Raw genomic sequence first — 25,618 nt, 5'->3', positions numbered from 1 at the left:
TCCCTAAAGGTGGTCCCTACTCAGGGTACCATCTCTATGGCTGACAAAACCCAGACATCGACCATTCTGGGTTACTGCACGGTACAATTGTGCGTTAATGGAACTGTATATGATCATTTTAAAGTATTAATCATGAAGAACCTATGTGCGAGCGTGATCTTGGGCCTGGATTTCCAGTGCAACCACCAAAGCATCACGCTCAAGTACGGTGGGTCCCAGCCGCCCCTCACAGTGTGCGGTCTGGCTACCCTGAAGGTAAAGCCGCCTTCGCTATTCGCGAACCTTACCCCTAACTGCCGGCCAATAGCGACCAAAAGCAGGAGGTACAGCTGGGAGGACAGGCGGTTTATCGCGACCGAGGTAGACAGGCTCCTGAAAGAGCGCATTATTGAACGTAGCAATAGCCCGTGGCGCGCCCAAGTGGTGGTGGTAAGGGGTAGCGAGAAGAAACGGATGGTGATCGACTATAGTCAAACGATCAACAGGTACACCCTACTAGACGCCTACCCGCTACCCCGCATATCAGAAATGGTGAACCAAATCGCCCAATACCGGGTGTTCTCCACCATCGACCTCAAGTCAGCGTACCACCAGCTCCCTATCAGACCAGAGGACCGCCCGTACACCGCCTTCGAGGCGAACGGACGCCTCTACCAACTCCTCAGAGACCCCTTTGGGGTGACGAATGGGGTCTCGGTCTTCCAGAGGGAGATGGACCGCATGGTCGATGACCACCACTTGCAGGCAACCTTCCCCTACCTCGACAACGTCACCATCTGCGGTCACAACCAGCAGGATCACGACTCGAACCTCGAGAGGTTCCTGAAAACCGCACAAAAACTCAACCTCACCTACAACGAGGACAAGTGCGTTTACAACACCACGCGCCTCTGCATACTAGGCAGCGTGGTGGAGAATGGGGAAATCGGACCAGACCCCGACCGATTGCGCCCCCTACGGGAGCTGCCCCTGCCCAACACTCCCAAAGCCCTGAAAAGGTGCCTGGGGTTATTTTCTTATTATTCCCAATGGGTCCCCAACTACTCCGACAAAGCCCGCCCCCTCTTGAAAGCATCCTCTTTCCCGCTCTCTGCTGAGGCCCACGCCGCCTTCAAAAGCATTAAGCAGGATATTGAGCGGGCCACGCTACAGGCAGTGGACGAGAACACTCCATTTCAAGTGGAAAGTGATGCGTCTGACTTCGCCTTGGCGGCCACCCTCAACCAGGCGGGGCGGCCCGTAGCTTTCTTCTCGAGGACCCTCCAAGGGCCCGAGATCAGACACTCCTCCGTGGAAAAGGAGGCCCAAGCCATCGTAGAGGCAGTGCGCCACTGGCGCCACTACCTAGCCGGCAAACGCTTCACCCTACTTACCAACCAGCGGTCGGTAGCGTTTATGTTCAATAATAAACAGAGGGGGAAGATTAAAAATGATAAGATTCTTAGGTGGCGGATCGAGCTCTCCACCTTCGAGTACGACATCATTTACCGGCCAGGGGCCCTTAACGAATCCCCTGACGCCCTCTCACGAGGGATGTGTGCCAGCGCCACCGGGGATCGGCTACAGACCCTCCACAACGACCTCTGCCACCCAGGGGTCACGCGGCTGTTCCACTTCATAAAGTCCTGTAACTTACCCTACTCGATTGAGGAAGTTCGGTCCCTGACCAGGAACTGCCGCAATTGCGCTGAGTGCAAGCCTCGGTTCTACCGCCCAGATAGAGCCCACTTAATCAAAGCTACACGGCCCTTTGAGCGGCTCAGCTTAGATTTCAAGGGCCCCCTCACGTCCGTCGACCGCAATGTTTACTTCCTGAACATTGTGGACGAATACTCCCGGTTCCCATTCGCCTTCCCCTGCCCAGACATGACCAGCGCCACGGTCATTAAATGCCTCAACAGCCTGTTCTGCCTGTTCGGTATGCCGAGCTACATCCATACGGATAGGGGGGCGTCCTTCATGAGTGAAGAGCTACGCCAGTACATGCTGTCCAGGGGGATCGCCACAAGCCGTACCACCAGCTGCAACGGCCAAGTGGAGCGAGAGAACGGGACAGTATGGAAAGCAGTCACTCTAGCTCTAAGGACCAAGGGCCTCCCTATCTCCCGCTGGCAGGAAGTCCTCTCGGATGTGCTCCATTCGATACGGTCGCTATTGTGTACGACCACTAATACCACGCCTCATGAACAAATGTTTGTCTTTCCCCGGAAATCCACCTCAGGCGTATCCATGCCGTCATGGCTCTCCACCCCAGGTCCGGTACTCGTGCGAAGGCATATGAGGGGCCACAAGACGGACCCTCTCGTGTAGCCAGTACACCTACTCCATGCCAACCCCTAATACGCATATGTCCAGCACGCCGACGGAAGGGAGGGCACCGTGTCCATAAAAGACGTCGCCCCAGCCGGCATCGACAACAACCACGGCAATAGCGGCAACGACGATCACAGCAACTCTTACCCACCCACTACTCTTTCATCACCCCCGGAAGAACACCGACCAACGGCACCCCCACCAACTACCCCTTCAACAACCCTGGCGGCACCCCCGGCAGAGACCCAGGAGGCTACCGGGGACACCCAGCCGACACCCGCGGCACCGCAACAGCCACGTCGGTCGCAGAGGACTATCAAACCCCCGAACAGACTAAATCTATAGAAGGGGTGAATGTGATGAAATATTTCCATTCATCACTGCCTGTGACTGAGATCGGTTTCAGTGTCATTTCCCTTCCCCCAGACCTCATTGTATTGTGTACTGGAATGTGCTGTATTGTATACTGGAATGTGCTGGAATGTGCTGTGTGTAGGGCTCCGCCCATACCTGGCCCCATTTGTAAGCTAACTCAGTCTGGCCTCAGTCTCCAGAAGGAAGACATCTCTCTCTCTTACGTGTTACGTTCTAAGTTAATAAAAGCCTTGTTTTGTTCTGCTAACTTCGAGTCTCGGAATTATTGAGACACATCAGCATTATCCATTTCTTAGCTAGAAGCCAAAGACACAGTAGGTTGGATTGGCACCGTTAACATATGAAGAGCAGGAAAATCACACAGGAAAAGCTTTAATTTTGGTGATTTATCATTGTGTTTTATTTTTTTGGGCATTGTCATTATTATATTTGAACTTTATTCAGTACGCAGAGACAATTACCTCATTTGTGGCAAAGCTACTAACACATTTGAGCCTTTCTTGACTTTTTACTGGGTTTCAATTATTCTGCCAGATTCAGTTAGCGGCATTGATGGTTTGAGGCTATGTATTAACATTGCTGTGTGATTATATGTTCAATTCCCACGAGTACCCTTGATATTTGGATACATTGTAAATGCTATTAGTTTCTGATTCCAGGCTTGATGTAGAGCATTATGGCCTCGTCACTCCTTATCTCTGCATACTTCTCCAGCCTTACAACCATCTGAGATCTCTGCGCTCCTCCTATTCTGACCTCTTGTGCATCCCTGATTTCCTTCACTCCACCATTGTCGGTCATGACTTCAGCTGCCTAGGCCCTAAGCTCGGAAATTCCCTCCCTAAACCTCTCCGCCTCTCTACCTCTCTCTCGCTCTCCTCCTTTAAGATGCTCCTTAAAACATACCTCTGTGACCAAGCTTTCCTGTCCTAATATCTCCTTATATGATTCGGTCTCAAACTTAGTTTGATAATCACTCTTGTGAAGCGCCTTGGGTCATTTTACTATGTTAAAAATGCTATATAATGGGATGAAAGGTGCTGTCCATTTGCTTGTCTCTAGGGTGCTGTGATACTGATTTCAGTCTGTAATTATTTGGGTTTTGTTTTTGAGTTTGACATCAGTTTTGCTGGGTGATTATTTTTAAAAAAATCTGTTTTCTTGTGGTATTTTCGTTCTTTCCCTTTGGTGGTGTGAGGGCTCTTCATCCATTTGGTTCTTTTCCCAATGTGGGCTGTTGGGGTTGTTCTGGGTGTACATATTTTGCACCATCTGAAGTGAACTTTATAAAGCCTGTAGAGAGAAAGTTGAGGAGATCCACTCTGATGAATGAAAGAACCTTCGGAAAGATGTTAAAAGGTTGGGAGGAAGAGCAAAGAGGAAGCTGGAAATTAGCATAACTACACACACTAAACACAATTGCAAGAAATCCCTCTTGCGCTATAATAGAAATCCATTAGAAGCCTATCAGGTAAAAAACTAAACTAACGTTTAACATGCAATACTCAACAGTTACCATCTTGAAGTATTCCCTGCAAAAGATCTTCTACAAGCAAAGATCATCAAAGTATGTTACAGACTTTAGCATTTATGAGATGGTGGTTCTAGATAAGCTTAACGGGCTGGGAAAAAAAGCACAAATCCCCAGGAACAGATGATATTGATCTCAGGGTACGAAGAGAGACAAGGGAAGAGATTGTGGAGTGCTGGCAATCATTATGAGAAAGACATTGATTTAAGGGAAGGTCCTGCTGGGTTGAAAATAAATTTACTTAGTACCTTATTCAAAGTGATGACAAATCTAATCAAGGAAACTATATAATTCCATCGGTTTTACTTCAATATGTGTAAAATTATGAAACAATTACAGGAAACTCTCTTTTTACGGGCACCGATGGGACCAGCGTGGTGCCGGTTGATCAAAAAGTCCGGATTACAGAGAGGTATACTTACTAAGGTATGAGAGCCCCGTACACGGCCACAGATCCAGGCGTCCCTGTTGCATGGCAACAGGTGCAGGAACCCCGGTTACACGGCAACTAATATGAAGTAAAACTTACCTGAACCTACTCCTGAATTTTGCCGGTTAAGAGAGATTTCCGGTTATTTAGGTGCCGGTAAAAAGTGAGTTTCCTGTATTAAGAATTATGCTGAAGATTACCTGCATACAAAAACCTAGTAAATAGCAACCAAATAATATCAGAAGGGAAAGATTCCACCTGAAATCTTTGTTGACTTTTTGAGAAGCCCTTCGAGCAGAAAAAATTAAGAGAAGATTTAATAGCGGTGTTCAAAATCATGAAGGGTTTTGACAGAGTAAATAAGGAGAAATTGTTTCCAGTGACAGAAGGGTCGGCAACCAAAGGACACAGCTTTTAGGTGATTGGCAAAAGATCCAGTGGCGACATGAGGAAACATTTCTATACACAGCGAGTTGTTATGATCTGGAATGCACTTCCTGAAAGGGTGGTGGAAGCAGATTCAATCATAACTTCCAAAAGAGAATTGGATAAATTCTTGAAGGGCTATGGGGAAAGTGATTAATTGAACGGACCTACCAAAGAGCCGACACAGGCACGATGGGCCGAATTTTTTGCAGTATCATTCTATGATATTCCAACTGGAAAGTGATTTTGATGTAGCAGTGCACTAATTCTGTTGCAAAGTCACCCGAGGTGCACTTAGGGAAGAGAACATAAGAACATAAGAAATAGGAGCAGGAGCAGGCCAATCGGCCCCTCGAGCCTGCTCCGCCATTCAATAAGATCATGGCTGATCTGATCCTAACCGCCAATCCACTATCACAGAACCATCTCCTGAATCTAACAGAATTAGACACACGAAATAGGAGCAGGATCAGGCTACACGGCCCCTGGGCCCGCTCCGCTACCCACAGGGCCATGACCGATCCGAACCTAGACTCATGTCCAAATTCCTGCCCGCTCCCCGTAACCCTTAATTCCCTTTACTTCTAGGAAACTGTCTATTTCTGTTTTAAATTTATGTAATGATGTAGCTTCTACAGCTTTTTGGGGCAGCATATTCCATGGACCTACCACCCTCTGAGTGAAGTAGTTCCTCCTCATCTCAGTTTTGAAAGAGCAGCCCCTTATTCTAAGACTATGCCCCCTAGTTCTAGTTTCACCCATCATCGGGAACATCTTCCCCGCATCCACCCGATCCAACCCCTTCACAATCTTATATGTTTCAATAAGATTGCCTCTCATTCTTCTGAACTCCAATGAGTAGAGTTCCAATCTACTCAACCTCTCCTCATATGTCCATCCCCTCATCCCCGGGATTAACCGAGTGAACCTTCTTTGTACTGACTCGAGAGCAAGTATGTCCTTTCTTAAGTATGGACACCAAAACTGTACGCAGTATGCCAGGTGCGGCCTCACCAATACCTTGTACAACTGAAGCAATACCTCCCTATTTTTATATTCTATCCCCCTAGCAATGAAAGCCAACATTCCATTGGCCTTCTTAATCACTTGCTGCACCTGCATACTAACCTTTTGAGTTTCGTGCACCAGGACCCCCAGATCCCTTTGTACTTCAGTACTTTCCAGTTTCTTGCCATTAAGATAATAACTTGCTCTACGATTTTTCCTGCCAAAGTGCATAACCTCACACTTTCCAGTATTGTATTCCATCTGCCAAATCTCTGCCCACTTACTTAGCCTGTCGATGTCCCCTTGCAGGTTTTTTATGTCCTCCTCACTCACTACTTTCCCTCCCATCTTAGTATCATCTGCAAACTTTGATATGTTACACTCGGTCCCCTCCTCCAAATCATTAATATAGATTGTAAAGAGTTGGGGACCCAGCACTGACCCCTGCGGAACACCACTAGTTACTGATTGCCAGTCTGAGAATGAACCATTTATCCCAACTCTCTGCCTTCTGTTAGATAGCCAATCCTCTATCCATGCCAGAGTGTTACCCCCAATCCTGTGATTTTTTATCTTAAGCAATAATCTTTTGTGTGGCACCTTGTCAAATGCCTTTTGGAAGTCTAAATACACTACGTTCACTGGTTCCCCTTTATCCACCCTATCCGTTACTTCCTCAAAGAACTCCAGCAAATTTGTCAAACATGACTTCCCCTTCATAAAACCATGCTGACTTTGTCCTATTAAATTATGATTATCCAAATGTCCTGTTACTGTCTCCTTAATAATGGACTCCAAAATTTTACCTACCACAGATGTTCGGCTAACCGGTCTATAGTTTCCAGCCTTCTGTCTACTGCCCTTTTTAAATAAGGGTGTTACATTAGTAGTTTTCCAGTCTGCCGGGACCTTTGCCGAGCCCAGGGAGTTTTGGAAAATTATTACCAATACATCCACAATCCCTACCGCCACTTCCCTCAAGACCCTAGGATGTAAGCCATCAGGTCCAGGTGATTTATCCGCCTTGAGTCCCATTATTTTACCGAGTACCACTTCCTTAGTGATTTTGATCGTGTTTAGCTCCTCCCCCCCTTTAGCCCCCTGTTTGTCCAGTGTTGGGATATTCTTAGTGTCTTCTACTGTAAAGACTGATGTAAAATATTCATTCAGTGTTTTTGCCATCTCCATATTTCCCACCATTAATTTCCCGGTCTCATCCTCTAAGGGACCAACATTTACTTTAGCCACCCTTTTTCTTTTTATATAACTATAAAAACTCTTACTATCTGTTTTTATATTTTTTGCTAATTTACTTTCATAATCTATCTTCCCTTTCTTAATCAATCTTTTTGTTATTTTTTGCTGTCTTTTAAAGTTTTCCCAATCCTCTATCCTCCCACTAGATTTGGCTACCTTATATGCCCTTGTTTTTAGTCGAATACTATCCTTAATTTCTTTACTTAGCCACGGATGGCTGTCTTTTCTTTTACACCCTTTTCTTCTCAGTGGAATATATATTTTTTGGAAGTTGTAAAATAACTCCTTGAATGTACACCACTGATCATGTATCGTCTTACCCTTTAATCTATTTTCCCAATCCACTCTACTCAATTCCGCTCTCATACCTTCATAGTCTCCTTTATTCAAGCTTAGCACGCTTGTTTGAGATCCAACCTTCTCACCCTCTAATTGAATATGGAATTCAACCATGTTATGGTCACTCATTCCAAGGGGATCCTTTACTAGGATATTTTTAATTAATCCCGTCTCGTTACACAGGACAAGATCTAAGGTTGCTTGCCCCCTGGTCGGTTCAGTTACATACTGCTCAAGAAACCCATCCCTAATACACTCAATGAACTCATCCTCAAGGCTGCTCTGCCCAATTTGATTTGCCCAATTAATATGATAGTTGAAATCCCCCATAATTATAGATGTTCCCTTATTACAAGCCTCAACTATTTCCTGATTGATACTCCGTCCAACAGAGTTGCCACTGTTCGGAGGCCTATAGACTACGCCCAGTAGTGTTTTTTTCCCCTTATTATTCCTTACCTCCACCCAAACTGTTTCATTATCCTGATCTTTTGACCCAATATCATTTCTCTGTATTACAGTGATTCCTTCCTTTATTAACATAGCCACCCCACCTCCCCTTCCTCCCTGCCTGTCCTTCCTGATCGTTAAATAACCTGGTATGTTTAATTCCCAGGCATTGTCACCCTGCAGCCATGTTTCTGTAATGGCCACAAGATCATACCCATATGTAGTTATTTGTGCCATTAACTCATCTATTTTGTTACGAATGCTACGTGCATTCAGATAGAGAATTTTCAAAGATGTTTTGTGACACTTAGTTCCTGCTTTTGCCCTTTTTATTACTACGTTTGGACTTTGTACCCACTGCGGTATAACTGCAGCTTAGAGTAAAGCAGTTTAATAAGCTCCCAGTCGATTGAGGACTACCTGAGTGGGGGCTGTGCAAATTTAAATCTTAATGTTTTTAATGTTGGCAGATGGTCCCATTAAGGTTTCGTGCAAGCATAACATGAGGTTGTTGTTGTATCCTTAACATCACAGCCTTCCCTTGGAGAAAAGTGTGAAGTAGTGGAAGGATTTGCAGGCTGATTATCAGTCAGACATGACCACTCCTTCCATGGCTGTAACCATCTTTATACCAGCCAATATGGTGGTCAGTTCTGTACCAAAGGGTTTTATGGCACCTACAACCCATACAGTGAGGATTGGGGAGGGAGGGGGCCATCTACACTCACTGGACATGAGTATCCCACTGGATGTCAACCCAGAATTCAGAGCCGGAGCCAGGACTGTCTGGAGCCGGGATCAAACCTGGAATTTTCGTAGTTAACAACATGAATGTGACCACTAAGCCAAAGGGTGACTTCCGCATGTAAAGGTTACGTTCAAGCATACATGTATAGAAGTCTGGTGCAAGTACATGTCAACCTCTGTGGTTCACAGCAACACACTTCGAGTAAGCACGAGACAGTTAAGTGTATAGAACAGGCTTTATTTGTACAGCACAGATAAACAGTCTATACAATACAAAGGGTAGTAATTCAGGTTCCTCTCACTCCTGCTATCTGACTTAGCCCTGCAACCTCACCCCTTGTTATACACTGGTTGTTTAACACAAACTGGTAGTTCATGCATAGACAGACCTTCGGACTGTCAACTCCTTCTAACTTCCACATGAGATACTTCCCAAATTATGATTATTTAAAGCATCTATAATATGGACTATAGTTATTCATTAATGTAAGCCTTTCTCTTACTACTGTTCGGACTTTGAGAATTACGAATAAGCGTAACAATGACAGATAAGTATGTGATCAATAAAATTGGTCGTTATTCACACTATAGTTCAAAATTCAAGTGTACAATCGCAATCAATATGCTCCCAATTTACCCGTACATACAAGTTGATGTAAGCCCCTAAAGTGTGGACTAAGTGATATACAAAGTCGACAACACTGGCTTGTTATAAGAAAGACAGACCCAATAATTGAAGTAAAAACGGTTTATTCAGGCCTGGGGAGCTGTGGCTCTTGCGTCCCAACACAAGGCTCCGACTCCACCGAATCTCTTGAGGTTCACACAGTTATACAAAAATTAAGGCCCTGCCCTAAAGGCGGGGATAAGCTTATTAACATATACAGAATTATAGTTAAATTGTAATTATAAAACCGTGACATTCCATTCTTCCAGTCGCTTACAAATCTCACATTTCGTTATCAGTTGGTCTTGTTACTTTCTCATGACCCGGGCCTCAACTTTATTACTTTACGATCGCCCATTTGCTGTTGCCAGATGGCTTGGTCTTTTTAAGTATTTCTCTAAGATAGTAGATCTTTCCAAAGCGGGCAATCCGCAGACTTTCTGTCTCTCTCTCTTGAATTATTTCTACAGAGCAAAAACACTTTAGTTAGTTAAAAGAATAGAACCTTGTTGAGCTTCACACTTAACAAACCCTTAAGTGCAAAGGTGTCGACTCGCATGGCCGAACCCATATATCTCTCCCTCTTTCTAAGGGGTTGTTTTGACAGTTTTAATCTCTCAGCAGTTAACCCGTAGTCCTGTTTAAACCTTATCTGGGTTTATACAACTTTTACAGACTTCTATTGTTCAACTCAGAGCACGAATTAACCTATTCCCTCCATTTTGTATATTGGTGTTACAGATGAATCCTGGTTTGTTTTACCTTATTAAATCCAATTTTTAATATCTTACTTCACAAGTACTTCCCAGCAACTTACACGCTACCTCTGGGCGATTTATGTCCCAAGTCAACCGTACATAAAAGCACCCGTTAACAATATCTAAGCTCTATGTCTGACTTTCATACATACTCCTTTATCTCTGGGTGATCGGTCCAGGGAGAGTCATAAGTCAAAAAACATAGACTGGCCAGCTTTCTTTGTTCGTTTGTTCTTCCGTTCTGTCTTCTTTGTTCTTCTGTGTTCTGAATTTCCCGCCTCTGGGTCACTTCTGTTATAGGGCCTTTCTGCCGGCCCAACTCATATATCACTGTCTGCCTCCCTCTGGTTGGTCAGTTTCACTCCATACCTTCCCTGATTGGAGTTCTTTCTGCATGACACGTTCATGTTCCTGTGAGGTGTGTGGGGGCGGGACTTCCTTATCAGTCGTGTTTCTCCTTCCTGTCCATGTGGTCTTACAAACAAAGGACCATGCTGGCCACCAGGCAAAGGACCCCCTGCTGATTTCTGCCATCTTGTGTCTTCACAAACAAAGAACACATGCTGACCTCCTACATTTTGAATCCGTCCATAACCATTTCACAATTCGTTCTGAACTTCAATCTCCAGACAGTAGCAGCGGTTTTATTACAGTTTTTAGAATCTTACATTAATCACCAAGCGTCGATAACCATTCTAGCCAGCCCACCCGTGCATTCCAGTTGATAACCAGATAACTGGAGTGGAACAGAACCCCTTTGTATTCCATGTTTCATCTTTCTTTGTGTTTCCCAGACACTCTGCTGGTCCATCAACCACTCTCAGTTACTATCGTTCACTATGGCTACTATAGTCCATTATTAACTCCAAACTCTCCAGCATGTCCAACAGTATACATGTATAGCAGTCTGGTGCAAGCACATATGGTGCACGTACACATGTACAGAGGTGATGTGCAAACATGTGTGTACAGCGCTCTGGTGCAATTACACATATATACAGAGGTGATGTGGAAGCACATGTGTACAGAGTTCTGGTTGAAGTACAAGTGTACAGACTTCTGGTGCAAGTATTGTATGGACAGTGTTGCGTTGTCCCTGAACAAAGAGTGATGTGGAAACTGGCAGTACATCTCGGGCCTGCTTGGTCCACATTATCCTGAACCGAAGGCCTAAGAGAGGACAGCACGGTGGCATAGTGGTTAGCACTGTTGCCTCACAGCGCCAGGGACCCGGGTTCGAATCCGGCCTCGGGCGACTGTCTGTGTGGAGTTTGCACATTCTCCCCGTGTTTGCGTGGGTTTCCTCCGGGTGCTCCGGTTTCCTCCCACAGTCCAAAGATGTGCGGGTTAGGTTGATTGGCTATGATAAATTGACCCTTAGTGTTAGGGGGATTAAATACGTGGGGTTATGGGGATAGGGTGGGATATGTGTCGGTGCAGGCTCGATGGGCCGAAATGGCCTCTATCTGCACTGTGGGGTTCCTGTGATCCTGTGATAGGACCAGTGCTCTTTAGGGGACTGACCGTGCTGATGACACAGAGTCGAGAAACAGCACCACTACCTCAAGAATCCACTTGTACCACTTCCCAAGTCCGATGGGTGTTCACACACATTCCACAACAAGTTGCATCCGTGCCAAAATTGGAACAAACTTGCTCGTTTAGTGCACTGCCACTTCATCATTGAAGTGAGGCCAAGTCCCACAGGTAAAGGCCGCTCCTGTATAGAGTCAGTCGGTTCTTATCATTTCTTTTTTTATTGAGCGTCAGCTTATTGTCATGCGGTCTTGTCATTTCTACTTTCCAACACAGCAGCTGCCACCACAGCACATTATTTTATGGTTCGTCTTCATCACTTTTGAAGTGAGGCAGATCAATTCCTCATCCCCATGACTCCAACAGGCACTGCTCAACTCTGTTTGTAACCTATCGCAGTTGATTTAACTTTGCACCCCATTAACAGCTCTCTTTCTCAACAGGCATCTTACCCACAATGACAACAGCGCTGTTGGAAGGGTTCCCATGGTTACCCGTCGTCCCTACTGAGATTACCACCCATTCTCCCTCAGCGTCCGCTCACAGCCTTGGATCGTCAGCTCAGACCCGACCTCTCGGGACCTCGCCAAGTCCCACAGGTAAAGGCCGCTCCTGTATAGTCTGTCGGCTCTTATCATTTCTTTTTTTATTGAGTGTCAGCTTATCGTCATGCGGTCTTGTCATTTCTACTTTCCAACACAGCAGCTGCCACCACAGCACATTATTTTATGGTTCGTCTTCATCACTTTTGCCAGCCATGTAATCACTTCCCTATTCCCTTGATACCTTGTCTGCAGATTCCTCGAAAGGGCTGCTGCATGCTTTTCCAGATATCATCTGACACACGTGAAGACATGAGTAAATTTGTGCTGTCGCAGGGCCTGATCTAATCATTATTCAGCTGTCTTCCATTGGCACCTTCCTATGGGACTGAGCCATAGCTGTCCCTGTTACACAGTTGAGCACCGATTAGACTCAGGGCCGTGGATTAACAGCTGTTAAACTTTATCTTTCTTTTCTTTCACGCTTTGCCTTTTAGGGATATATTAAGACTGAAAATGCAAATGGATGTAAAAGCTGGGATGATTTAAGAATGCAAATTGTCAGTAAATTTTCAAAATACCAGCTCTCTGCCTATAAAACAACATTTCAAAAGTAATCCACTGGCTGTTAGGGTGTTCTTGGGATGTGAAAGGCAGTATGTGGTGGTGTAGTCCATGGATCGGGTGGTAGCACCCTTGCCTCTATGCCTAGAAGTTTGTGGGTTCAAGTCCCACTTCAAGGACTTAAGCACAAATTCTTGGCTGACTCTCCAGTGCAGTAATGAGGGAGTGGTGCACTGTCGGAGGTGCCTTCTTTTCGATGTTAAACCGAGGCCCCATCTGCCCTCTCAGGTGGACATAAAAGATCCCAGGGCACTATTTCGAACAAGAGCAGGGGAGTTCTCCCCATTGTCCTGGCCAATATTTATCCCTCAAACAACATCATAAAAACAGATTATCTGGTCATTTATCTCATTGCTGTTTGTGGGACCTGGCAGTGCGCAAATTGGCTGACCGCGTTTCCTACATTACAACAGTGATTACACTTCAAAAGTACTTCACTGACTTTGGGATGTCCTGAGATTATGAAAGGGGCTATAGAAATGCAGGTTGCTTCCTATATGAATGAAAGTCATTAGCTGCTCATTATCATAGAATCATAGAATGATACAGCACAGAAGAAGGCCATTCAGCCCATCGTGCCTGTGCCGGCTCTTTGAAAGAGCTATCCAATTAGGCCCACTCTCCTGCTCATTCCCCATAGCCCTGAAAATTCTACCTTTTCAAGTATTTATCCAATTCCCTTTTGAAAGTTACTATTGAATCTGCTTCCATTGGCCTTTCAGGCAGTGTTTTCCAGATCATAACAACTTGCTGGGTTAAAAAACTTCTCCTCATCCTCCCCCCTGGTTCTTGTGCCAATTATTTTAAATTTGTGCTCTGGTTATAGTGAAAAGTCACAGCTGACTTGGAGGAAAGCCAGTGAAAATATGTGAACCTGTGGCGGAGCCACTAAGGGACTCCGATCAAATGTATATAATTCCCTTTAACAGTATGTTAACTGCAGCCTGAGTCTGTATCTTTGTATATACTGTTTGCATGTACAGAGCGCGGTCCCTTTAAGAGCGCGGGCAAATGCGATGACGTCACGCCATTCATCACGGGATCCCCCATCGGCGGGAAAAACGTGATGACATCATGACGCCAGCCACGGGACCGCCCCAGCTGTCCTCGTGGAGCCTCCGAACTGACTAGACCTGTTTTCGTAGTTCTCGTGCATTGGTTTGTTAAACTCAGTTTGTTTTATATTAAACATCGTTTGTTCATCGCCTGAGTCGACCTCAGTCTCTTGATAGGAACTAGACATCCCTACATTGGTGACCCCGACTTTTGCGAACGGTTTTCGCAGAAGGAAGGCAGCATGGAAACAAACACCATTGCATTGAAGCTACCGCAATTCTGGGAGCAACAAGTGACCTCGTGGTTCGTCCAGGTCGAACCTCAGTTTGCGCTACGGAACATCGTTGCGGATCAGACCTGTTACTTTTACGTGGTCTCCGCACTCGACAGCTCCACCGCCTCACGGATCGTCAGCCTGCTTGAGAACCCCCCGGACAACCGCAAGTATGAAACAATCAAGGCGCGGTTGTTACAGGTCTTCGGGCTCACGAAGGCGGAGCATTCCCGCCAGCTGCTCGCTATGCCCGGCCTCGGGGACTCCAAGCCGTCTAAGCTCATGAGCCAGATGCTCACGCTCCTTGGCTCCGAACCGGAATGCTTCCTCTTTAGGGAGCTCTTCCTCAGTCAGTTACCGGAGCCAGTACAAGCTGCCCTGGCCCGGTCCGAAGTCACAGACTGCGCAGCGCTTGCTGCCGAAGCGGACAAGATCTTTGCAGTGACGCAGCAGTACTGCGCTGCCACGAGGCGCCCATCCCCCACAGACGCAGCCCCAGCTCCTCAACCTTCAGGGTTGTGCTTCTACCATGCCCGTTTTGGCGTGAAAGCAAGATGTTGCTGCCCTCCCTGCAGCTTCTCGCCCAAAAAACCCCATCAACTCTGGCAAAAGAGAACCGGCTCTAACGAGCGCCCACGGCTGCGATGGCAATCGGAAATGCTGGAAAGCTTCTTTTATCACCGACTCCCTCTCTGGTCGACGTTTCCTCTGCGACACCAGGGCGCAGTGTAGCATCCTACCCGCGTCAAATCTTGATATACAGGCTGGGAGGCACGGCCTCTCCCTCGAGGCGGCTAATGGCGGGGCTATTCGGACATTTGGCAGACGGCGGGTCCAGGTGTGTTTCGGCGGCCAGTGGTTTTGCTGGGAATTCATCACGGCCAAGGTCTCGCACGCCATCCTCGGTGCGGATTTCTTGTGCACCAACAACCTCCTGGTCGATGTAAGGCACCACTGTTTAATCAATGAGGCCACATTCCACTCCATCCCTTGCCACCGAAGTAACGCCATGTCGCACACCGTTTCCTGTGCGTTCCCGCCTCCGGATGAGTTCACTCGTCTGCTAGGAGATTTCCCAGACCTGACCAGACCCACCTTCTCCTCCACGGCCACAAAACATGGTGTCGAACATCACATCACCACTACTGGCTCCCCGGTCTACGCACGGGCCCGGCGCCTCGAACCTGACAAGCTCGCGGCTGCGAAAGCGGAGTTTGCCACGATGGAGCGGTTAGGGATTATTCGCCGGTCGAATAGTCCCTGGTCTTCGCCTCTACACATTGTCCCGAAACCTGGCAGCGGATGGCGGCCATGCGGCGACTACCGACGCCTAAACGACGCCACTACCCCTGATCGGTATCCGATCCCTCATAGCCAAGATTTCTCTGCCCATTTGGCAGGAAATACCATTTTTTCCAAAGTCGACCTTGTCCGTGGCTCCCACCAGGTTCCCGTGCACCCGCAAGACGTCCCGAAAACTGCAGTCATCACCCCATTCGGCCTTTTCAAATTTCTGCGGATGCCGTTTGGACTGAAGAACGCTGCACAGGCTTTCCAGTGCCTGATGGACTCCGTACTTTGGGACCTCAAGTTTCTATTCGTCTACCTCGACGACATCCTCATCGCCAGTTCCAACAAAGAGGAGCACATCTGCCATTTACGCACCCTCTTTAGACGCCTCAGCCAACACGGCCTGATCATCAACCCGGCCAAGTGCCAGTTCGGCCTGCAACAGATTGATTTCTTGGGCCATCGCATCACATCGGACGGCGCAATTCCTTTGCAAACGAAGGTGGAGGCAGTAACATCTTTTCCACGCCCGCAGACCATCAGGGCCCTGCAGGAGTTCCTCGGGATTACCACCGCTTCGTGCCTAAAGCAGCTCTTCTCATGCAGCCCCTGTACAAGGCCATCAAGGGCAAGTCTGGCAAGGATCGGTAAGCTGGATGGTCGACATGGACCGGGCATTCGTTGACACAAAAAGCGCCCTCGCCAACGCGACCATGCTGGCGCACCCGCTGCCAGGTGCCACCATTGCCCTCACCACCGACGCGTCAGACTATGCCATCGGCGCAGTGCAGGAACAGTGGGTAAATGGAACGTGGCAACCGCTGGCGTTCTTCAGCCGTCAACTACGGCGAAACGAGCAGAAGTACAGCACTTTCGACCGGGAGTTGCTGGCTCTTTTTCTGGCCATCCGCCATTTCTGCTTCTTGCCGGAGGGACGCCCTTTCACCGCTTTTGTAGACCATAAGCCACTAACGTTCGCTATGGCCAAGACTGCCGAATTGTGGTCAGCCCGACAACAACGTCAGTTGACGTTTATCTCTGAGTTCACAACTGATATTCAGCACGTGGCCGGTAAAGACAACCTGGTGGCGGATTGCCTCTCCCGCGTGACCGTTCAGGCAGTCCAGCTCGGCATCGACTATGCCCTCATGGCTGCGGATCAAGCCTCGGATCCAGAGGTGCAAGCATACCGAACCAGCCCCTCTAGCCTCCATGTGGCCAATGTCAAATTCCACGCCGCAGGCATCACGCTACTTTGTGACGTCTCCATGGGAGATCCTCACCCTATCGTGCCGGTCGCCTGGCGCAGGAAAGTGTTTGACGCCATACACGGGCTGTCACATCCGGGCATGAAGGCCTCGCAAAAGCTGATGTCGTCCAAGTTCATTTGGCAGAGCATGCATATGGATGTCCGCGACTGGGCCAACACCTGCGTGGTCTGCCAAAAGGCAAAGGTGCAGCGTCACGTCAAAGCTCCATTGGCCACCTTCGCTGTACCGGAGCGACGGTTCGATCACGTGAATGTGGACCTGGTGGGGCCACTTCCGCCTTCTCCTGGGTTTACACACATCCTTAGGATGGTAGACCGCACCACTAGATGGCCAGAGGCAGTTCCCTTGTCATCCACCACTTCGGCAGACGTAGCCAGGGCATCCTCTTGGGTCGCCCGTTTCGGGGTACCGGCGAACATCTCGTCTGATCGTGGACCGTAATTTTCCTCTGAGCTCTGGAACGCTGTGGCTCAGGGGCTAGGCATCAAGCTCCATCGCACCACAGCCTACCATCCACAGGCAAACGGCCTGTGCGAACAATTTCACAGGTCGCTCAAAGCCGCACTGAGGGCCAGCCTCCAAGGCACTGGGTGGGTGGACAGGCTACCATGGGTCCTGTTGGGTCTTCGCACGGCACCCAAGGAAGATCTTCGCTCGTCCTCGGCAGAGCTCGTCTATGGCCAAATGCTACGCGTACCAGGTGATTTCCTTCCGACTCCAACAGAGCCATGGTCCACATCCAATCAACTCATCAGCCACCAGGAGGCAGCCAGGTGTTTTGCACCAGTACCGACGTCGCATCACAGCTTTCAGAACTCCCACATCCCAGCAGAGCTGAAGAACGCCGAATATGTGTTCATCCGCCACGACGCTCATCGGGATCCGCTCAAAGCTCCTTACACTGGTCCTTTCCGCATGCTAGAGCCGGGACACAAAACTTTCTCGGTGGATATTGGAGGTAAACCGGACCACATTTCGGTTGACTGGTTGAAGCTGGCACACTTGGACCTTGACCGCCCGGTCGAGACCGCACAGCCGCCAAAACGTGGCCGACCGCCCACAGTCGCCGTGCCAGATCAAGCGCCACCGCCCGCCAGCCCGCCCGCCGTCCAGCAGCTTCCACTCCAACTGTACAGAAGTTGCTCTGACAGGCTTGTCAGGCCTCCTCGCCGTTTCACTTTTTCTGTTAAAGACAATTCTGGGGGGGCGCATGTGGCAGAGCCACTAAGGGACTCCGATCAAATGTATATAATTCCCTTTAACAGTATGTTAGCTACAGCCTGAGTCTGTATCTTTGTATGTACTGTTTGCATGTACAGAGCATGGTCCCTTTAAGAGCGCGGGCAAACGCGATGACGTCACGCCGTTCATCACGTGATCCCCCATCGGCGGAAAAAACGTGATGACATCATGACACCAGCCACGGGACCGCCCCAGCTGTCCTCGTGGAGCCTCCGAACTGACTAGACCTGTTTTCGTAGTTCTCGTGCATTGGTTTGTTAAACTCAGAGGGGGAGAAATTGGGTGAGTAGCGCCACCTGTTAGCGCCTAAAGAGGCAGTCAGTGGCTGTAGCGCCACTGGCTGCGCCTCCCGTGATATTCAGCAGGGGCGCTAATGGTGGCGTTAGCCTGTTGCGCTGCGCCGCCACCGATGACGTCATCGGTGTGCGCAGCGCCCCATTAGCGCCCCGTTCGCGATATTTGGTAGCGAACGCCGCTGTAGCGCTGTTCGCTACCCACACCCGGTTCACGGGGCCTTGCTGTGCCGGCAGCGGCGCAAGTTAAGGTGGAGGTGCGGGGCGGCCGCCTTTTTCGGCGGCCGCCTGCCAGCACCTCCATCCCCGGCCTCCTGACCACCCCCCCCACCGCGCGGCATTGCCGGCTGTTTCCCGAGAGCCCGGCACTTCTCCTCGGTGCCGGGCTCTTTTGCCGGCACTCGCGATCGGGGATCGCGCTGTTGCAGGCCCCTCCCCCTTAACAATGGGAGGAAGGCCTGCAGTACCGCAGCATGCCGTGCCGCAGCGTGTGGCACTGCGGCATGTTGCGCTGTGATATTCAGTTTCAGCGTCCTAAGAGGAACGCAGAGCGCCTCGAGCCGCGCCCCGTCTCCCTCGAGGGTTTCTGAAACTGAATTTCTGGCGATCGGTATTACTCCCAACGCAGCGCAAAAATCAGCGCCCAGGCGAACTTGGCACCAGTTTGGCGCCTCAACCCAATTCTAGGCCAGTTTGTTTTATATTAAACATCGTTTGTTGATCGCCTGAGTCGACCTCAGTCTCTTGATAGGAACTAGACATTCCTACAAACCCACTACATAGATATCCAGTTTTATACATCTGGTTTGGAAACTGTGGGAGCGAGGTGGGGGAGGTAGAAATTGATATCGCTACATGTATGGCATCATAAAAAATAACTTCCATAGGTAGACAGTATTTTTACTTTATTTTGAACGAAAATAGAGATTAATACTGGAGATCAAAGGTTGAGAAGAGAAGGAACAATGCAGCATCAACAGGACCAAGTGATGGAGGAGCTTATTTTCCACATTCTGGTCCCAAATACAGACACAGTACACTAGGGGATATAAGAGCATGGATGAACATCCGCACAAATTAGGCAGACCAAATAACCCACTTATCTGTAAAGTGTAAAGTGTCAGCTTGGCCTGGTGTTCGGGCTCTCAACTCTGAGTCAGATGGTTGTGGGCTCAAGTCACACTATGGTCTCCAGCACATAACCCAGGCTGACCATTCAGTGCTGTACTGAGGGAGTGCTGTATTGTAGGACATACCATCTTTTAGATGAATTGTTCCACCAAGGTCCTGCCTCTTGTTCAGATGCTGCGGCACTTTTCGAAAAAGAGCAAGGGAGTTCACCCAATACCCTGATCAATGCTTATCCCTCAACCATTACCACCAAAAACAGATTAATTGGTCAGCTATCTCATTTGCTGTTTGTGGGACCTTGCTTTGTGCAAGTTGGCTGCTGTATTTCTTACATTACAACAGTGGCTGCAATTCAAAAGTACTGCATTGGCTGGGAAGCACTTTGGGACGTCCTGAGGTCGTGAAAGGCGTTATATAAATGCATACTTTAATGGAAACTGTAGCCTAACCTGCCTTTTTTTGGAAGGGTTTTATTAAACTCCAAGAAATTCTTTCCAACATTACCGCTGTTTTGGTAGCTTCTAGTTATATGGGTGGAGCTTTATCAGCATAATATTTATAACATCGATATGGAGGAAGAGCAATGGAAATAAAACCACATTTCACAGGGGAACCATACACTGCAGCAACTTGCCAAGGCTTCTTCGGCAGCACCTCCCAAACCTGCAACCTCCACCACCCAGAAGGAAAAGGGCAGCAGGCGCATTGTAACACCATCACCTCCAAGATCTTCTCCAAGTCACACACCATTCTGACTTGGACATTTATTGCCGATCCTCCATCGTCACTGGGTCAAAATCCTGGAACTCCCTAGCTAAGAGCATTTTGGGAGTGCCTTCACTACACGGACAGCAGCGTTTCAAAAAGCAAGCCCACCACCACCTTCTCAAGGTCAATTAGGGAAGGGCAATAAACACCAGACTTGCCAGCTACACCCACATCCCAAGAAGCAATTTAAAAAACCTCTTAACGCGGATGGAAAATACCCCAGGTATATTTTCTATTCAAATAATTCCCTGCTGTAAAAGTGGAAAAAAAGTTATATATGTATTTGTAACCTTATTAGATTTTGCCGTCCTGGCAGAGCCTGACCATTTGGCGACTCTTTCCAATCACAGCCACATTCGAGTTCCTAGAAATGGGAAGTTCTGTCCCTTTCAGTAGGAGTCACAAGTAAGAAAAGGCAGGGGAGTCAATTTTAGTTACCCAGCCTGGACAAAAATTTGCAGGCCAGGATTGAACAGTGAAGAGATGGGAATGGGTGGATAGTCTCGAATTTTTTCCTGCTTATCTTTGGGTATCAGGTAAGATTTATGCAGAACCTTCCCTCAAGGGATGAAATAAGTGGTGAAGAGTCCATGATACAGTAGAGCGTGCATGGCCCGAGGAAGGAATGGTCTCTCACTTGCCTATTCTCATTGTGTGCTTCATTGTATCTTCTCCTAAAGTAGATTGCTGTGTTTTTTTAACATTAAGAAAGAAAGAATTGCATTTGTATAGTGTCTTTTGCAACTCAGGACACCCCAAAGTGCTTTACAATCAAGTACTTTTGAAGTGTAGTCACAGGAAACGCAGCATCCAATTTGCACACAGCAAGGTCCTAAAAACACCAATGTAATAATGGCCAGATAATCTGCTTTTAGGTGTTGGTTGAGTGATAAATATTGGCCAGGACACCAGAGAGAACTTCCCTGCTTATCTTTGAAATAGTGGCCATGGGATCTTTTGCATCCACCTGAAAGGGCAGACGGGGCCTCGGTTTAAAGTCTCATCCAAAAAGACGTTGAACCGAAAATTAATATTGTAAAGCTAAATTTATAGTTGAAGGAAGGTTTTAATGATAGTTGATATATTGAAGTTTTAACTGACCAACTGACTGATTTATTTTTATGAGCTGTATCCAGAGCCAGTTAGAATTTCTACACAGTCCTAACATAAAATAGCTTGTAAACAACTGCGTGTGTTCTTTATTCAGGGAAGGTGTGTATTTATATGCATTTTAATTACATATAGTAAATGTCTACAAGGCTAGTTTATCACATTATTTCAGATCTTTTTAAACTCCAGATCACTGTTAATTAGATCATTTTTTTCAGAATTATAGAATCACAGTAAGTGAGGTGAAAGAAATATTCCCAGCACTGCCGCTACTTATAATTATGTTTATGATTCACTGATTTTGCAATGATAGTTTTAATGCATACAATTCACAGGGAAAAATAGGGAGATAGAGAGAGAGAGAGAGAAAAGTAGTCTTATATCTCATGAGTCATGTATTAAAACAATAAAGCACAATCAATAAATCGGTAATTAAATCACAAGTGTTAGCAATTCTGAAGTAATAAAATGCATTTATCGTAAAAATATATGGCAGAGAATATTTTTACTTTGAGATAGTACATAAATATTTCCAATGTTCCACTTAATGCAGAATATATATTACCACAGTGATTATAAGGCACAATAAATTCTAAAGCAACATTATTAGTATATACAAGTTAAAAAGGCAACTGATGCAGAAAAATAATTACGTCAGTAAAATAAATAGTTCTAAATCCACAACATTTGTTTGTTTAAGTTTAAAGTAATGGTCTTTACCTGATTAAATTAATTTACTGCGATATTACTATGGTTTCTGTAAATGACCACAGGGTATTAAGAGCTGTAATGTTATTTTCATCAGGCTTTAACTGCAAAGCTGGTGGGGTTTTTAATAACCTCAAAATCACTTGTGGTGAATTGGATGGATGTAGTAATCCAAGGGTAGCTCTCCAACCACAACTCACCAAATGGTAGGTTCTCCTCAGAGAGTTGTGGCAGCGTGAAGCCAGAGAGAGACCTCCCCACTGGAAAGAAGTCATTGTGGCCAGTTAGACAGCAGGATGAGGCAAAGATCTGGAAGAAGGTTGCTAGAAGATGGTGCGTGGGATGTAAAATGTGATAAAAGGGAAGGGAAGTATCACATTATTTACTCCAAATCTAGGCAATGATCTAAAATACAATACAGGAAACTTTGGTTTATCCGGAGGTTATATGTCCGGAATACTCGATCTAACGACAAAAATCAGGAGCTGTTTTCTATAAGTTTTTTTAGATCTCGTTCTTTTTTTTCCCAGTCAGGCACTGCAAGGTCTGTAGCTATAGCAACAGCTTCAGCTAGAGACGCTTGCAGCTGCAGCCGACTCTTTAGAAGCTGTTGCTAAGCAACAGTGTTTGTTGTCAGATATGGAGGTGAAAACCTCCGTATGCTTCAACATTAACTTTGTATGTCCGGCAGTTTTGATAGATCGGCAACACGCCGGTCCCGTCGGTGCCGGATATCACAAAGTTTCCTGTATCTAGTTGATTGATCCTCAGGGGTTTTATTACGTGTATTCATCATAGCTGGGTCAAAGGTTAAGGGCTGTATTTTGTGAATGGAAACGAGTTGGAGGCGGGACTGCTGCTTGTCGTGTCAATGTCCTGCCTCCATCCTCGTCTGACCAACCAGAGGGATTTTCCCCTGATTGACCTCAGCAGGCCAATTAGGGAGGAAATCACTGACAGAGCACGTCAACGTCAGACGTGCTAGCTGTCAAGACTTCTTGAAAGAAGAAATGTCAGCATTTGACAGCTCTGTGAAGCTGTCAAACACTGACATTTTCTGTAGTTTGATGAGACCTTATGTTCAGGACTCATCAAACCTTTTAACTTTGTAAATTTCACATGGCTTTTGGTTCGGAGGATCCAATAGCCAGTCTGTGAAATCGGCAAGGAGGATGTCGGGTCTCCCGATCCAGCGCGGCTGAAGGCTGTAGGAAGAAAACAAGGTAAGTGAACATTTTTTTAAACTTATCACTCACCTTACATACTTACCACTCCACACTTGCACCTATCACTCACCTCTACATCTTACTTCCGGGTGCCTCTGACCATCGCAGACCTCCTTCACGTCTCCTCCAACCCGGCGGGGTTCTCCGAGGTCGGGAAGCCTTCACCTGTGAAGGTAAAATGGCACTAATCCTTTTTTCTGCCTGTTAACTACCTGTTAACAGGCAGTTAAAAGGATTAAATGCCTTTCCTGCCTCCAGGAGACGGGACCCGAAGTAGCACATCTGCCCACCTCCTGGCAAAAGGGCACGGAGGCAGGATAGGTGTGGATTTGCCATCCGCCCCCACTTTCTGCTACTTTACCAGCAGTCCCATCTCTATGCCCGCTTCCTCGGGGCTTGGAAAATCCGGCCCTAAAAATCCCAATGCTTCCAAGCAATACATCATCATCCCTGGACTGTCAGGAAACAAGAACAATGAAAGAAAGAACTTGTATTTATATAGCGCCTTTCACATTCTCAGGACGCCCCAAAGTGCTTTACAAACCAATTAACTACTTTTGATGAGTAGTCACTGTTGTAATGTAGAAAAAGTGACAGCCAATTTGCACACAGCAAGCTCCCACAAACAACATAATAACATAAGAAACAGGAGCAAGAGTAGGCCATTTGTGCCTTCAATAAGGTCATGGTTGACCTTCTACCTCAACTCCACCTTCCTGCACTGTCCCCATATCCCTTGACTCACTTAATATCCAAAAATCTATCGATCTCTGTCTTGAATATACTCAACGACTGAACATCCACAGCCCTCTGGGGTAGAGAATTCCAAAGATTCACATCCATTTGACTGAAGAAATTTCTCCTCATCTCAGTACTAAATGGCCGACCCCTTATTCTGGGACTGTGACCCCTGGTTCTAGACTCCCCACTCAGGGGAAACATCCTCTCAGCATCTACCCTGTCAAGCCCTGTAAGAATTTTATATGTTTCAATGAGATCATATCTCATTCTTCTAAATTCTAGGGAATATAGGCCTAGTTTTCTCAATCTCTCCTCCTAGGACAATCCCCACATCCCAGACATTAGTCTGGTGAATCTTAGTTGCATTCCCTCTAAGGCAAGTATATCCCTCCTTAGGTAAGGAGACCAAAACTGGTCACAGTACTCTAGGTATTGTCTCACCAAGACCCTATATAATTGCATTAAGATTTCTTTACTCTTATACTCCAATCCTTTTGTAATAAAGGCTAACATACCACTTGCATTCCTAATTGCTCGCTGTACCTGTATGTTAACTTTCAGTAATTTGTGTACAAGGACACCCAGGTCCCTCTGAATAACAACATTTCCCAATCTCTCACCATTTAAAAAATATTCTGCTTTTCTATGTTTTTGACCAAAGTGGATAACTTGACATTTTTCCACATTATATTCCATCTCCATGTTCTTGCCCACTCACTTAACCTGTCTATATACCTCTGCATCCTCTTTGCATTCTCCTCACAACTTACTTTCCCACCCAGCTTTGTATAGTCAGCAAACTTGGATATATTACATTCGGTCCCCTCATCTAAATCATTGATATAGATTGTAAATAGCTGACACCCAAGCACTGATCCTTGCAGCACCCCACTAGTTACAGCCTGCCAACCCGAAAATGACCCGTTTATTCTTACTCTCTGTGTTCTGTCTGTAAACCAATCCTCAATCCGTGCTAATATATTACTCACAATCCCATGAGCCCTAATTTTGTGTAATAACCTCTTGTGTGGCACCTTTTTGAAAATCCAAATGCACTACATCCACTGGTTCCCCCTTATCTACCCAGCTAGTTACAACCTCAAAAAACTCTTAACAGATTTGTCTAACATGATTTCCCTTTCATAAATCCATGTTGACTCTGCCCAATCATATTATGATTTTCTAAGTGCCCTGTTACCACATCCCTAATAATAGAATCTAACATTTTTCCCAATGACTGATATCAGGCTAACTGGCCTGTAGTTCCTTGTTTTCTCTCTTCCTCCTTTCTTGAACAATAGGGTTACATTTGCTACCTTCCAATTGATAGGGACTATTCTAGAATCTAGGGAATTCTGGTAGATCAAAACCAATGCATCCACTATCTCTGTAGCCACCTCTTTTAAAACCCTAAGATGTAGGCCATCAGGTCCAGGGGATTTATCGGCTTTTAGTCCCATTCATTTCTCCAGAACTATTTCTTTACTAATACTAATACCTTTAAG

General features: G+C 46.7%; 1 protein-coding gene across 11 annotated transcripts in view; it reads left to right on the top strand.

The window, feature by feature from the left end:
* Window positions 1-25,618, top strand: part of LOC147112361 (protein eyes shut homolog) — a 2,879,641-nt gene that overhangs the window by 2,630,423 nt on the left and 223,600 nt on the right. For all 11 annotated transcript variants that reach the window (XM_085996555.1, XM_085996552.1, XM_085996547.1 and 8 more), the window contains one exon: window positions 12,281-12,436. In XM_085996555.1, the coding sequence (XP_085852681.1) occupies window positions 12,281-12,436 (156 nt within the window). The remainder of the gene's footprint in view (window positions 1-12,280; window positions 12,437-25,618) is intronic.

This window comes from Somniosus microcephalus, chromosome 9 (genome assembly GCF_052327205.1).
Source record: "Somniosus microcephalus isolate GS21.2 chromosome 9, FLI_Smic_1.0, whole genome shotgun sequence".
Taxonomy (NCBI): Eukaryota; Metazoa; Chordata; class Chondrichthyes; order Squaliformes; family Somniosidae; genus Somniosus; species Somniosus microcephalus.
This window is presented reverse-complemented; position numbering and strand designations above follow the sequence as displayed.